At 49.4% G+C, this 15,334-nt stretch overlaps 3 protein-coding genes across 3 annotated transcripts; 2 read left to right on the top strand and 1 right to left on the bottom strand.

Annotated features, from left to right (window-relative positions):
* Nucleotides 1–3,012: 3,012 nt before the first annotated feature.
* On the bottom strand, nt 3,013–5,333 carry PtA15_4A437 (uncharacterized protein; the record flags this gene model as incomplete). The annotated part of the gene is made up of 9 exons (XM_053168320.1): nt 3,013–3,163; nt 3,263–3,741; nt 3,836–3,992; nt 4,066–4,260; nt 4,351–4,531; nt 4,620–4,696; nt 4,789–4,961; nt 5,129–5,207; nt 5,281–5,333. The coding sequence occupies 9 exons, from the start codon at nt 5,331–5,333 to the stop codon at nt 3,013–3,015; spliced, it is 1,545 nt and encodes a 514-aa protein (XP_053019541.1).
* Nucleotides 5,334–5,752: 419 nt separating this feature from the next.
* Nucleotides 5,753–6,707, top strand: PtA15_4A436 (uncharacterized protein; the record flags this gene model as incomplete). The annotated part of the gene is made up of 3 exons (XM_053168319.1): nt 5,753–5,936; nt 6,050–6,534; nt 6,618–6,707. 3 exons carry the CDS (start codon nt 5,753–5,755, stop codon nt 6,705–6,707), a joined length of 759 nt encoding a protein of 252 aa, XP_053019540.1.
* Nucleotides 6,708–7,637: 930 nt separating this feature from the next.
* On the top strand, nt 7,638–12,995 carry PtA15_4A435 (uncharacterized protein; the record flags this gene model as incomplete). The annotated part of the gene is made up of 6 exons (XM_053168318.1): nt 7,638–7,731; nt 9,430–9,684; nt 9,764–12,221; nt 12,303–12,637; nt 12,733–12,844; nt 12,986–12,995. The coding sequence occupies 6 exons, from the start codon at nt 7,638–7,640 to the stop codon at nt 12,993–12,995; spliced, it is 3,264 nt and encodes a 1,087-aa protein (XP_053019539.1).
* Nucleotides 12,996–15,334: the final 2,339 nt, after the last annotated feature.

Genomic DNA, 15,334 nt, shown 5'->3' with positions numbered 1-15,334 from the left:
TATATCTACGGATGTACTTCGCGCACTGCGAAAAACTCGTCGCGCACTGCAGGGGGCGTCCACTCGACGTCCCGGCCACAGTGCGCGGAAGCTCAAAACGCTTCGCGCACTGCAGAAAATAAACCATGAAATTCTCATTTTTTTTTCTGCCAGCCGGCAGAGGGGATCTTTCTTGCCCCTCCTGCATTTTCTTGGGGTATTTGGACCCCCCAGCATGACATAAAAAAAGGATGATAAAAAAATACAAAAAATAAGCGGAGCGCCTCCCCGGGGCGCACCCCGGGATTTTTTAACCTGCTAAAAAACCATGGATCGGGTACCCAGCCCCTCGAAAACAGAGTTCGAGGGGCAGAAGTACATACCCCATGACTTCGCCGTGCGGATGGCCGGCACAGGCTGGTCCCGGAGCGGAGTACATGCACACTCCCCCGATGACCGGCCAGCACGCACGTGGAGTGCAAATCACCGGTCATCGAGGGGATTACGCACTCCTCTCGATGACCGGAACGGTCCCGCTTATTGAGAGGAGTAAACACATCTCTCGATGACCGGAGCGGTCCCGGTTATCGAGAGGATTAAATACACCACTCGATGACCGGAACGAACCCGGGCATCGAGAAAATAATCATCTTGATGACCGAGTCTGCTGCGGTCACCGAGTAGAGAAACACTCCCTCAATGACCGGAGCGAACTGTTCAAGGAGAGGATTGATGAACGGTTCGCTCCGGTCATCGAGAGGAGCACTTAATCCCCTCAATGAATGGAACGGACCCGGCCATCGAGAGGAGGAACACTCTCGATGACCGGGTCTGTTTCAGTCGTTGAGAGGAGCAGTGTTTACTCCTCTCGATGACCGTGACCGGGTCTGTTCCAGTCGTCGAGAGGAGTAAACACTCCCCTTGACGACTGGAACAGACCCGGTCGTCGAGAGTGTTCCTCCTCTCGATGTCCGCGTCCGTTCCGTTTATCGAGGGGATCAATTGCTCTCGATGACCGGGACTGTTCCGGTCATCGAGAGATGTGTTTACTCCTCTCGATAAGCGGGACCGTTCCGGTCATCGAGAGGAGTGCGTAATCCCCTCGATGACCGGTGATTTGCACTCCACGTGCGTGCTGGCCGGTCATCGGGGGAGTGTGCATGTACTCCGCTCCGGGACCAGCCTGTGCCGGCCATCCGCACGGCGAAGTCATGGGGTATGTACTTCTGCCCCTCGAACTCTGTTTTCGAGGGGCTGGGTACCCGATCCATGGCTTTTTAGCAGGTTAAAAATCCCGGGGTGCGCCCCGGGGAGGCGCTCTGCTTATTTTTTGTATTTTTTTATCATCCTTTTTTTATGTCATGCTGGGGGGTCCAAATACCCCAAGAAAATGCAGGAGGGGCAAGAAAGATCCCCTCTGCCGGCTGGCAGAAAAAAAAATGAGAATTTCATGGTTTATTTTCTGCAGTGCGCAAAGCGTTTTGAGCTTCCGCGCACTGTGGCCGGGACGTCGAGTGGACGCCCCCTGCAGTGCGCGACGAGTTTTTCGCAGTGCGCGAAGTACATCCGTATATCTATGTATTTATGTTTATGAAGTTATGATTTAATTTTGAAGACCACTATTGTATTTAATTGATATTGTTCTCTGTAAGAAAATAGCACTGCTCACATTGAAAAATCAATCCATCATGTTTTTAACAGGTTTATGCCTACAATTATGTAAACCAATGTCATGTAGATTAACATTTGGCTCATTCTAAATACTATAAAAAGATATAAGTAGGCAGTGCCAAGCTTGCCAGGGCACCGCCAGCCAAAGGCACCATTCTTGTTTTGCTGCCCCTAGTTGTGCACCTTGCCAAAAGGTGGCAGCAAAAGCCCTACCACTTGAACAGAAGGTCCCAAAGATTCTCTCTGTAGGAGAGGCTTATGAGTTGTGTCCCAATCTTGCCAGTAGCATTTTGAGTTCTTGAGCACAAAAACTGCTTGACATCTTATTAGAAATCAGCCATCAACGTGGTTGAAATTCTGCATCCAGCTACATTGTATTCCAGATCAGCACAGGGTAGTTCTGTTATCTGTGTTATTTGCATGTCATAACTAAACAGTTTATCCAACACACCTGTTATGTTACCAGTAATGTGCTGTTTAATTGCAATCTGGTTAGCATAACGGGGTCTTTTGCCAAAGCCGTTATGCTACATTATTTCTTGGATAATGCAATAACAAGCCATAAAAGGCTGTTTTAGCGCTGAATTTGACTTTCTATTCCACACACTGTGTGCACCAATAACGTAACAATTATAGATAAAGGAATATGAGTGTTGGTGTGATAACGTATCACACCGCCGTTACAACTAACTGTAATGATAACGGCTTGAAATCTGTTATGGTACTGTGGGCATGTTCCAACACCAGGGATATCAATATTGAAATTAATCCTCAAACAGAGTTGCAGAAATCCAAACTATTTCACTTTATTGATTATTTGGCTGAGATCCATGGGCTTGCAGGCTAATTGGGTTCAGAGGCCCGCAAGCTAAGCAGGTTCAGGGCAGGCGGCAATTTGAGTTTCTCATGTCAGGCATTAAATACATGTTGATTGACATCCCCAGTTCAAATTTCTTTGAGAAGCTTGCTTTGTATAGAATATTGCTTTAAATAAAGTAGCAGTATTGGTTGGAACGTGCCCTTTCTCAAATGTGGTCACTCTCGTTATCTTTGTGAATATAATTTCATTCACTCTTTTTTTGGGACCTATATTTTGAGTATATGGTAGGCAGTTGATAAGTTGTTGATAGAGAAAACAAAAGATGAAGCATCTAAATAACAGAGATAAAGCTGGAGGAGAAAATGGTTTTGTCATATAAATAGAAAGAAGAAAAAGAAAGGACAAACAGTTTATGTACAGAAACATTGTATAAACACAGCTGATAAAAAGATGTATACATATATGTGTCAACATGTACCAAAACAAAGAATAGAAGAGTGGGGGGGAAGGTAGGGCAAGAATCAGAGAGAGGAATAACAATGTCAAATCGTAAAGAATGGGTTCTCAGCTTGTTGTTGAGGCTGTTGACGTTGTTGGTTCATCATGAACGGGTTCGAGGCCGACGACGATGGACCAGCCTCCGCTCCCGTTTTCTGAGCCGCTAACCGATTGGAAGGGTGGAAAGGAGATCCTCTATACATTTTCAAAAAAAGAAAGTGAAATGCAGAATGAAAAAAGTTATTGATCAGCAGGGTTAATCCAAAGTCGACAGAGAGGTGTGATGCTACGTACACCGGGACTCTCATCGTGCCTTCATTACCAAAGGTATCAACCCCGCCACCAGCAGCCAGTAGCGAAGCCAATTTGGCGTGCTGGCCGTCGTCTTTAGGCGGGGCAGAGTGGGTTGTGTCGCGCGCTGGGCGGCTGAAAGCTTCTGCGTTGGATGCCGTTTGGGCGGGCATGGGGGGCGGACGAGCGGAGGAGGGGCTGTTGAGGCTGGCATAATCGTTGAAGTTGAACGACGACGGCGGGGCTGAGGGCGCACGTGCGGGCAGACTCTGTGTCATCGGGTTCGTTTGGTGAATCATCGGGCCGGGCTGTGAGAACTGTGCAAACGGGTTGTTCGAGCCGTACGAGGTCATTTGCGGCTGGATCGGTTGGACGGCGGTGTGCTGAGCCATTAACATTTGTTGTTGCTGTTGTTGCATTAGCATCTGTTGCTGCTGCTGTTGCATCATCATTGCTTCGTAACGGGCTTGTTCTTCCATCGCCTGATTTCATACCACATAAACTTCACATCAGTCACAGCTTGGAATCGTCACGGGCCGAAAATATCCCTGAACATCCTGCAACTTCCAAACTGACCTGTTGCTGCTGCTGTGCCTGCATCTGTTGCTGTCGCATGAATTCTTCTTGTTGTTGGGCATAAGGATTGAAGGAGGCGAATTGAGGCTGATAGCCAGTCTGTTGGATGGGAATCGAGGTATCAATCAAGTCGATCTGACCTGCGTTGTTGTTGTGTCTATTTTGTTGTTTGAGAAATAACAAATCAGCTTGAAGCGCAGGCTGAGGATTTCAATCATAGAGCGCCTTACAGTTCATGACCATCGTCAAATAGGGCTAAGGCGTTAGGATCAGTTTGGTTCTGGAGTCTCTTGGCTTCCTCTTCTCGACTCAATCGCATGGCTTCTTCTAGTTCCGGGTCGGTAGGCACTTTTTTGTTTCGTTCGGCCTCCTGAGCAGCGGTAAGTTTAGACAGTTCGAGAGCACGTTGCAGTTCGGAGTCTTCCCTAGAAATAAAGAAAAAAAAAAAAACGAGAAGAGACTGTCAAGGCTTTGATGACCTTTCATCAGGAGCACCGGAGTCGCCCAGGATTTACATGTTGTTAGGATGGCGGCTGGGTGGTACACTCCTCGCCCGGCGGGGCATGTCGTTCTCGTCATCATGGCTATTTCGTCGGCCAACCATTCGATCACGCATGTGGGCTCTGGTCCGCCTTTCTTCTCGCAGGCGTGATTCGTCGGACAGAAGATTGGAGATGTCCTTAGCCTTCTGCCGAACTGTCCACCCAACCAACAAGTGAATATCTCCGTCTCGTGAGCTTCGGGTTCGGGTTTTGACGTTTGAATATATCAGAAACTGACTTGCCATTGGCACCTTGATCTTTCCCGTATTCGTCGATGTATTGAAATTCTTTGAGTGTCTTGATGATGTACACATTTTCACTAGAGAAGGGGCAAGTCGAGGATGATAGTGTGTAAGATTGATGGAATGTAGAGTCGTTGTCAAAGCTAAGAAGAAGAGAGCCGGTGCTAACCGAAAATAGAGAACGACGTTTTCGCTTCCACCGTGGAGAAGGTAATCGAGTAGGGTAAGTGCTTTGAAGACGTGCCTCCAGTTTTTCCCCTTATCGTTTAGTCGTTTGTCAAGCATTTCCATTATTTCGATGAAGTCTTGCTGATTGAACGTCAACGTCGCGATTTCGTTCATCTATGTTAGAGAATATTGTTTCCATGTTAAAAAAAATAGAAATTCTTGAATATAAGTTGGAGTTTTGTCATATTAATTGGCTGATTAAACCGAAGATGATCAGATAAAGAGAGAGGGGGGGTGGGAGAATGTAGATAATCGATGACGAGAGAGTGAGTGGTAATGACCTGAGTGCCTGACGGACCCCAGGGGTCATTAGAGGTCGCAGTTCGGACTTTTGTTTGAGTATCGGAGTAGCCCTTCGTGCTGGAAGCAAATGGCAATTGTAAAAAGAGAACGCACGAGGTCAGAAGAAGAGGATAGGGGTATTCTAGCTTACTAGTTTTTTGCGACTCTGAGGGCATGCTTGCCCATATTACCGATTCCGGACATTCTTGTTCGTGTTCGATTGAGCTTGAGTTCGTTTCTTGAAGCAAGGGTGGATGGAGGGAGGTTGGATGGTTGGAGGTGGGAGAGAGAGAGAAAGGGAAAGGGAAGACTGATTAAGGGTGCCAGGCGAGAGGGACCCTTGTCTAAAGCCATACACACTGCACCCCACTCTGTCTAAGCCCATAGCCCTCCCGGCCGGTGGTAGTCCGGAGAATGCAGTTTGGCCCGGGCATCGCGTGATCCGACTGATCACTGCAGCGGAAGCTGGCTGACATCATCCTACACCGGCCGGTGGATCCGGTGGTCCACGGGGGGATGTCACTACCCCGACCCATCTCAGGCGTCCTTTCTCGGCGGAAGACCCGGGGGTGGAACCAAGCCGCGCAAAACCACACGCCAAGAACTTGGACAAAACCAACAAGATGATGTTCACTAGACTGGTCCGATCGAAAGCAAGACCGATACTGGCCAACTCAGCCCACGGCCTCGGAGAACAAGGCATCGCCAGCTCATCCTCATCTTTCGCCCCTACCAACTGCCCAGCCCAATCGAATCCACTCCGCATCACTCCTCCCATTCATCGAAAATTCAGCTCAACTCGAGATGGTACGTGCTAAATATGCAGTCTCTTTCTGTTTGAAATTTGAAATTAAAATCTTGGCTTGGTGTAAGATCCGCCGACCAAAAATAAAACATTGACTTTCGTTTCTGTCTTCTAGTCAAATTTCTACCAACGACGGCAAATCTTGATCGACATCCACGGGCCCGACGACTACCAGCGTACGAACCACCGCCGCCGTTCCCGGAGGCGGGAGACACGGCAGCACAACTAGCGTACCGAGAGCCAGCTATCAGTGTGCCGCCATTAGAGGAGCCCTTACTGGATTATATGACCGGATTATTGATGCGCCAAGGCAAACGGACGATCGCCCAGAAGCACGTCATCAATTTACTGGCCCAGCTACGATTGGTGACCGGACAGGAGCCCTTCCCATTACTCGCAAAGGCTGTCGAACTCGCTGCGCCCATGGTCGTCACCCGTAACGAACAGAAACGCATCAAGGTCACTACCGTTCCCGTCCCCCTTAGCGAAACCCAACAGGCCAGAAAAGCTATCCTTTGGATCGTCAAACATAGCGAACGACGACCCGGTAAAAAGTTCGGCGAGCGACTGGCGATGGAAGTCATTGCTGTCCTCAATGGAGTACATCTCTCATCAGCCGACTATTAGCCTCTATGCTCTCAATGCTGATCATAAATCTTTCCAATCAATTACTCTCTTTCTAGAACTCAGAAGTCCTCAAACTCAAGGCAGAACAGCACCGATTAGCATATGTCAACCGAGCAAACCTGCGGACAAGAGCCACTCGAGCTTGAACAATCCGATTCGACATACCCCTTGAACAATAAGCCCTGCGATGTACATATCTTCTACCCATTCGGTTGTTTTAGATGACTTGGTTGACAGACGACATGCAATAAAACCAATACATTTCAAGATCACATACGGGGTCAAACTTTCGACAAGCTTGAATACTTCACCACAAACGTGCCAGCTGGTTAACACGGATTGGACAGGTCGCTTGCCACTTACAAGTCTGGGTCCCCTGAAGGATTGAATTGGAAAAGGGATGGTAGAGTTTGCCAGCCGGGCTTGATGAGCTAGGTCTGCCAGCACAGAGCTGACAAGTCTTCACAAGTAATGTGTCCCAAAGAAATCTGAAACTATCCGAACATGGTCGGAGTGGTCCTGAGATATTGTGTTCATGAGTTTATGTTTTTGACTCTGAGGTAAAACGAGTCAACGTTTAACAGGTGCTTGTAAAAATTCTGAGCCAACGTGAAGCCTCAGCCAATCAAATGAGGGAAGTGTTGGGCCCCCTCAAGATGTGGAGGCACCTCACCTACCCTTGATTCAACAAGAGGGTACTTGGCCATTCCTGGAACATTTTCAGTGACTCTCAGGTGCCTGTGGTAACTCAGATTGTGCTGTTGGACTTGTAGATTCCCATGACAGACCAGTCCATTTGGACTGGATTTCTTGCCACCAAAACTCCAATTGACTGCTCTCACTTCACGGTCTCCAGGAGGTTGATATTTGAATTACACAAACAAAAATAATGTTTTATTCATGTTTCTGTTTGTTAGATGCAAGGCACAAGTGTACTTGCTCACTCACTTATTGACCAGTTTTCACTCAAGTCAAACAAACTACAACTTCAAGACAACAAATTATGATGTAGAAGCCATGAAATCCATGCCAATGATGGGACCAAAGGTAGCCCAACAAGCAACAAGAGCAGAGCTATGCAATCTTCTATCAGTGATTCAGCCGCTCATCAGCTTGGGGACCTGGATTGGGCCGGAATTAAGAGTGAAGAGAAACTGAACAACTTGCCAGGTGAAGTTGTCCTTCCAATTGATGTGGTTGGCAGAGGAGACAATCATGGCAAGGGTATCATTTCATTTCTTTGGGGTTGATACTGGTTGCTGGCTGAGGTGATGAAAAGCACTAGGCAGGAGCCAACTGGTCTCAGAGCGGGGAGGATCTTCAGGGGTCAAAAAAAAATGGGGAAGGGAGGAAAAAAAAGGAAAAAAATGGGGGGGGGGACCACAACCCTTTCTGGTATAGCTGTATTGGTGGCTGCAGGGCTCATACAGAAGAGCAGATGATTCAGCTCTATTGGTCTTCTATCTGCATACTCTAGGCACAGCAACAAGGGTGAATCTGTGGGACAGAAGACGAGATATGCATATCCAATGTGCGAAGAAGGATGTGGGACAGAAGGCAAGAATATTCCATCTGGAAAGAAGGAGTGATGCGCAGTGAAAGCCTAAGGGGATGGGGAAGAGGCTGAAAGAGAAGAGAAAAAAAATTCAACCAGCAGTGATGAGCTAAGATAGAAATCAAGCCATCAGTTCTCCTATGTCTGATCCCTGAGAGCACTGGTCCTCTTGTATGTAGCATAGCATGTGCACACTTTTTCGGCTTCGGCGCGAGAAACGACTACCAATACCGGAAGGATTGCGACCAAGTGCGCTACTAGGTTCGAGTGGCGAGTCGCCGATCGCCGATTCCTCGTTCTTTCGTTGACAATGGATGATAGTCACACCACCCACCGTGGCTTGAGCTGGCCGAAGGGCTGTGCGCGCGTTTGTGGTACGCTGGTGATGCAAAAGAGTCAATTAATAATGAGAGCGAAAACAGAGCGGGTTCAGCCGACAAAGCAGTTGAACAGAGGCCTTCTGGCTGCATGACAGCTCGGGACAAACTCATTTGTTGTTCCGTTGACTCACAACATATTTATTTAAGCGAGTCCGTTGCCTTTGAGTTTTTTTTTTTCTTTCTTTCTCGTTCTTCTTGGGTCCTCTTTCGCCTTTCCTTCAGCCCCAATGGCATCTGAGATCTGATGCACTTGATGCGATTGCAATCGACGTTAAATTGGCAATTGTCTTTGTGGTTTCCCGGAGGAAGTGATGCTAAAGGGAGTTGTAGATGGTCAAAAGTCTTCCTCAGTGATGCCTATGATGGTCCGATGGACGGGCAGATCCCCTTTAGTGGATGGTACAACATACATAGATCGTGCCTTGATGGCCAACCACGGCGGCTTGCTACATATGCGCATAACCCTCCGCAGTCCCTCGTCCAGCCAGGCGTGAGCCGTATAAAGCTCGATCCATCCATTCCGGATTTGTCCCCAGAGGCCCACCCTGCCAGCAGGATTCCTCCGACTCGCCTTCCTTGTCTGTAGATTCCCCGGTTGGTTATCCAAGCGCCAGGCGCCAAACAACACCATCCCCAATCTCATACATCGGCAACTGTCCATTCATCGTTTCCGGTCAGAATACAGCCATCCAAAATTCAATTAGGACAACTGTCTCCCAGCCTCTGGCTCATGTATTTATTTTGAACTTGATGGGCTCCAGATAATTTCACAGAAGCTCCCTGCACATATTCTCCCCCTTTCAGACGCTTGCCAGTCACAACAGTCCCCCATTTGGGAAAGTCCAACTCCTCAAATTGCAGATAGCAAATTCCTATCCATAGGGTAACTCCTTGGCCTCACTTGAATTATCCTACACAACACCTTATAAATAGTCCACCTTACGCAGCTCCTCAAAGCCCACCATCCCAACACCACACCCAGGGCTGGAAAATCCCCTGCTTTCCTACCCTCAATCCACTGTATTTATCATCTCCCACATCCCCCACACTGCAGCTTGCTAGGATTGCAAATCTTGCCCACAACACCCCATCCAACTAGAGCTGACCTGAGATCTGCTCAGATGGACCGCGGGCTAGCTGAAACCCTTGAGAGGCTCGCTGTGCCATTTAAGCCAATAGACTTCGAAGGTCGGTCAACCTATTCAATACACACAGACCCATGCCCGGCTTCAACTCAGAATATGATACCCTCCTTTCCTACTTCCAGCGTACCCGATCGTCAGCCCGGCTACAGTTCAACGACTTCGGGATTCCCTGCGACGGTGCGAACTCCTAAGAGATCACATCCTCCAGCAATCTCAAGACACTCCATCCCGATCTCGGTCGTCCTGCAACTGCAAATCCAGCAGTGACTGGTGCACTCCGGGAGCAGCAACAGAACAGCAGTCCTCGCTTGGCCCGGTGCGTGGGGCCCCTCTGCAGAGACCGGTCGGGTATCCGACACCCTCCCACTCACCCGAGCTGCCGGGGCCCCATGAGCCGACGTCGGAGTCGCCGGTACCCCCGCCGAACCACACCCCGGCAACGCGTTTGCCGACACCGAGTGAGCACACCCCCAACCCGTCCCGGCGCGCGCCTCGCCCTGCCTCTCTCAACAGCCGGTCCCGGGTCGATCAGCACTCCTCAGCACACCAGGAGGAGCCCCAACATGCGAGGCCCCTATCCCCGCCATACCAGGCTCTGGCCACACGCTTGCCCACACCGAGCGATCCCACCACCACCGACGCCCGCAACGCGCCTCGCCCGACCGATCTCAAGAGCCGGTGCACTCAAGCCAACCAACTCTTTGCAGCATCCCCGCAGCCGAGTTCTGAATGCCCGGTACCCCCGCCAAACTTCACCGCGGTCCAACGTTTGCCAACACCGAATGACCCGTCAACGAACGCCGCCCGCCACCCGCCTCGCCCGACGGCTCAGGAGAGCCGGCCCTCTCAGGACGACCAGCTCTTCTTATCACAAGTCGACCACCTTTTCTCTACATCCCAGGAGCCGAATTCCAACAGGCCGGTACCCCCGCCAACCTTGACCGATGTCCAACGTTTGCCAACACCAAGTGACCCGTCCACGAACCCCACTGCGAACGTACCTCGCCCCGCAGCTCTCGAGCGCCGGTGCCAACCGATCCTAGCAATCCAGGAGCCGAATCTTGAAAGGTCGGTACCCCCGCCAAACTTGACCAATGTCAAACGTCTGCCAACACCTAGTGAGCCCGCAAGGAACCCCGCTCAGAACGTGCCCCGTCGCAGCTCTCTGAAGAGCCGGGCTCAAGTCGACCAACACTCCTCAGTGCGCCAGGAGCCCAAACCTGCAAGGCCGGTCCGCCCGCCAAACTTGGCCGCGGCCGCACGTGTGTCGACATCGACAGACCCCACACCAAATGCCGCCTGTAACGCGTACTGGCCGACGGCTCTTATGAGCCCATGCTCGCCGGTCGACCAACTCTTCTTGCCACCCCAGGATACGAAGTCTGAAAAGCCGGCGCCACCCCCGCCAAACTCGACTGCGGCCAAACGTTTGCCTGCGCCAAGTGAGCCCGCAACGAACGCTACTCGGCACGCGCCCCAACAGACCTCTCTGAAGAACCGGTCTCAACTCAACCAATGCTCCTCAGCACCCCAGCAACCCAAACCTGCCAAACCGCCTCCACCGACAGCCTTGACTGCAGCCACACGTTTGCCGACATCGAGAGACCCCAGACTGAATGTCGCCCGTAACGCGGTGGGCCCGACGGCTCTCAAGAGCCCATGCTCGCCGGTCGACCAACTCTTCCTGCCACCCCAGGAGCCGAATTCTGAAAAGCCGGCGGCACCCCCGCCAAACTCGACTGCGGCCAAACGTTTGCCTACACCAAGCGAGCCCGCAACCAACCCCACCCGACACGCGCCCCGCCAGACCTCTCTCAAGAGCCGGTCTCATGTCGACCAACAACAGGAGCCCAAACCTGCAAGGCCCCCGTCACCGCCAACCTTGACTGCGGTCACACATTTGCCGACACCGAGAGACCCCAGAACGAAGAATGTTGCCCGTAACGTGTTGGGCCCCACGGCTCTCAAGAGCCAATCGCCAGTCGATCAATCAACATCTGAGTGGCCGTTGCCGCCAAATTTGATCGTGCCCGAAAGGCTGCCGACACCGAGCGACCCCGCAACGGACGCCGCCCCGAACGTGCCTTCCCCGACGTCTCTCAAGAGGCGGTGTTCAGAGGTCGACCAGCGCTCCTCGACACCCCCCAAAAGGCTCAACCTTAACCCTGATCCTTCACTCCAGCCACGCCAAAGCCAGCCGATTGATTTCTCCAGGCTGCCAGTCTTGGAGCGCTGTCTGCTCACGGCGATCCAGAAATTTGTGAAGAGCTGGACGGCCCAGCAGTTGGTGACATGCCTGCACCGGATTATCTTGTATCGCAGGCGTGTCTTGGGATGGGACGCCAATGACTCTCACCGGCCGATCCCACTTGAGGACCTTCACTCCGCTCTCAAAGCCACCGATTCCCAGATGATTAGCCACCTTATCTTCTCCCATCGCAAGCAGAGACCCGAGCACTCCACCTTCAGGGATGTCTTCTCTGGCTACTCGGTCCAGTACACTATCCATCTCTCCGGCGAAGGCCCACAGACGACTGTTGAACTCAGGAAAGACTTCACCGCATTGGGGCTTATGTTTTTGTAGGTCAACATGAATCTAATGAAGAGCAGATCATGACGAATACTGACCCGATAAGAACCCTTTTGTTTCGATTCAACTAGTCCGATCATCAAAACGATGCGCGCTTTTTGGGCTGCTCATCACAGGAAGGCGCAGTGGGGCGAGTTCCGAGAGATGTTTAACAGTCGGGCGGAGATCATGCCGTTCGTCATACCTTCGGCACTAATTAAAGATGCGACAAGCCTGCAGAAGTACATCCAAATAGCGGCCAACGACAACATCCTTGTGTACACCGAGGCCGATTCCGTCGTCGCCCATGCCAAGACCAACGCCAAGGCTGTAGATACCCTCGTCCACCTCAGCCTCCATCCCGATTGGTGGACGGGTGCGAGTCTGGCCTATCAACCCCCAGAGCCTGCTCAACCATCCAAACAAAGTAGGCACTCCATTTTCTCCACTCGTCATCAACTTTCACATTGACATCCATAACACACCATCGTCCTTTTGTTCCCTCCATCCATTCTTATCCAGATTACCACCCATTCCCAGCCAGTAAAGCCGAGCATAAGATATGCTTCAACTGCCAAGAGAAGGGCCACATCATCAGAGACTGTCCCACGCTATTTGAAGAACCTGAACCTATGTATGAGGATGAAGGCACCGACTATCACCAGGAGGAAGACTACATTGCAGAGGATGACGATGAATATGACAGTCTTTATGATGACTATGATGATGATTGCTATGATGATGATTATTATGATGATTATTATTATTGATAAAGAGCAGGATAACAGCTGTTGACCTCAGGGTGTTGGATTTCTGTTTCATTTCCCCTCATCTCTCAAAATCCCTATTTATCTGCTATTTTCATTCTACACCATATGCTAATGTTGTGACTAGTTGGACTAAGGCTTCCTTTGGCCGGCTACAAAAATATCAAAGTCTAATACTGAATATTTTCAGAGGGACATGGAAAAAGCCGCTGCCCCTTGTTGCCTTTTGACATCCCACTGAGCATCATAAACTTGATGCCTCAAGTTGACACTCAATTATTCCCCCAGCCATTGGGGATATTTGGTCCCAAAATTTCCCTGTGATTTCTGCTTCCCACCCGCCTCAAACCACAAGATAATTGCATGTGTGTGCCAAATGGCCCTGCAAGATGATCAAAGCCTGGTAATACAGTCAAACCTGTCACATGGCATACTTGTGAAACTGCATAACCTCCCATACCACATAGGGTGTTCATTCCACCATAGCTGGTGCTAAGGGTGTTCCCCGGGGTTCAGGATGGGGCATGAGGGTCATCCCAAACCCCATACCTCAACTATGCCCCGGGGCACCCTGAAGCCCCAAGTCACAACAGTTTTTTTTGCACCACTGGAAAAATATGTGGTATTGGGCTGTATTGGGATGGCCAAGGCACTTGCAAAAATGCCTTGGCCTCCAGAACTGCCTACCAACCCCACCAATCAAGGGGATTGAAGCCGGGATCACTCGCTACATGAGGATCCTGAACCACAGCAAAGCAAGATCCCCCCATCTATTAGGCCAGTCAACAGAAAACTGATGCCACCACTTGCAAATGGATTATGGCACATAATCTTCTCTCAATCCCTGTGGCTCGCGTGGCTTCCAAATGTTTTTCCTTGGGGTTCTCACTTGCACGTCCAACTTGTCTGCTTTTCTCTCAGTCCGGCACCCGTTTCCTGGGGGTTTTTGCTTGCGTGTCTCAACTTGTCTCCTTTTGTCTCTCTTGCTTGGTGTCTCATTTTTTCCCTCAAGGTCATGCTAAAACCAACTTGTACATACTTGATGGCCACTGGAATGACAAAAAAAAAATGATAAAATCCCAAAAAAAGACATCACACCCCCCCGGTAATCCTCCCTTTGCAAAAAAAAAAAAAAATATGCCTTGGGGTTTGGGGCATTTTCAAGGCCAATCCCGATGCCCCGGGGCATACCCCGAACCCCGCTTTTGGGGCACAGCCTTAGCTGGTGCGGGCCAAATTTGAGGTTTTTTGGGCCATACCACTTAACGGCATACTACATACCTGTTTTGGCACAAAGACAAGGAGCAATTTAGCTATAAACACATACTTTTCCCCCAAAATCATCAAGCTCTTTGATCCCAATCTACCTTCATCTATCAGCCCTCTATTCTCCATGATACGTGTATTTGTATTTATTTTTTGCCCAATACAACATTTTGGTATTGTATCTGACAACAAACGGTGAAACCACTGCGCTGCACTGCACTGAAAATCAGCGGGACTAGTGCTGCGCTAACCCACACCTCCCTTAAATCTCAGGTTGTGAAGCCAGAACATCCCTAAAAATTTCAGGGTACTTAGAATATGCATATTTGAAAGTTCCCTGAAGCTTTTAGACTGATGTGACATGTAACAAAAAAAACTATCCAATTAGACATACGTTTCCTATTAAGACTGCTGCACACCCCTTGTACCTCATGTTTTTATGCCACCCCATTGCTCGAAATTTCAGGGCACAGAGAAAATACAGAGTTTAAAAATCCCTGAGATTTTTAGACTGTTTGAAACTGTAACAAAAAAGTTATTCAGCCAGCAAGAATTTTCCTACTAAGCCGCCCACTCCCTGAAAATCCTAAAAATTTCAGGGAATGCAAAATATTCACAATTATAAGTGCCTTGAAATTTTTGTGCGTCTGGGACATGTAACAAAAAAGTTATTCCTTAGTATGTACCCCAGGAAAGGGGGTATGCAAAAAACAATTAATTAAAAAATAGTTTTTTTGAAGTTCTGATTGCATGACAATTATGTTAATCATTTTAGATGAATTTTGATATCATTTGTGTTGCGTATAAATGAGTAGAAAAAAACGGGTACAGACATGGAAAAGGGGGTACGCAAAAACTGGGTACGTTTATTAACCCCCAAACTAAATTGTAGCAAACGGACTATTACAATTACAGCTAACTCAGATTGGGCAAAAAAGTGCAATTTTTGCTATAAAATTACAGCTAATTTAGCGTAGCAAGCCGCCAATTAGCTGTAATTTAGTGTTAGTGGTTTTTAGCGGGTTGGTATTACGCTAAAAATTACAGCCCCAGATTATTAGCAACAAGCGCTACAATTTAGTTTTAGCAGC

Source organism: Puccinia triticina, chromosome 4A, assembly GCF_026914185.1.
Source record: "Puccinia triticina chromosome 4A, complete sequence".
NCBI classification, from domain to species: Eukaryota; Fungi; Basidiomycota; class Pucciniomycetes; order Pucciniales; family Pucciniaceae; genus Puccinia; species Puccinia triticina.
Note: the sequence above shows the minus strand (reverse complement) of the source record. Positions and strands in the feature narration are given on the sequence as shown.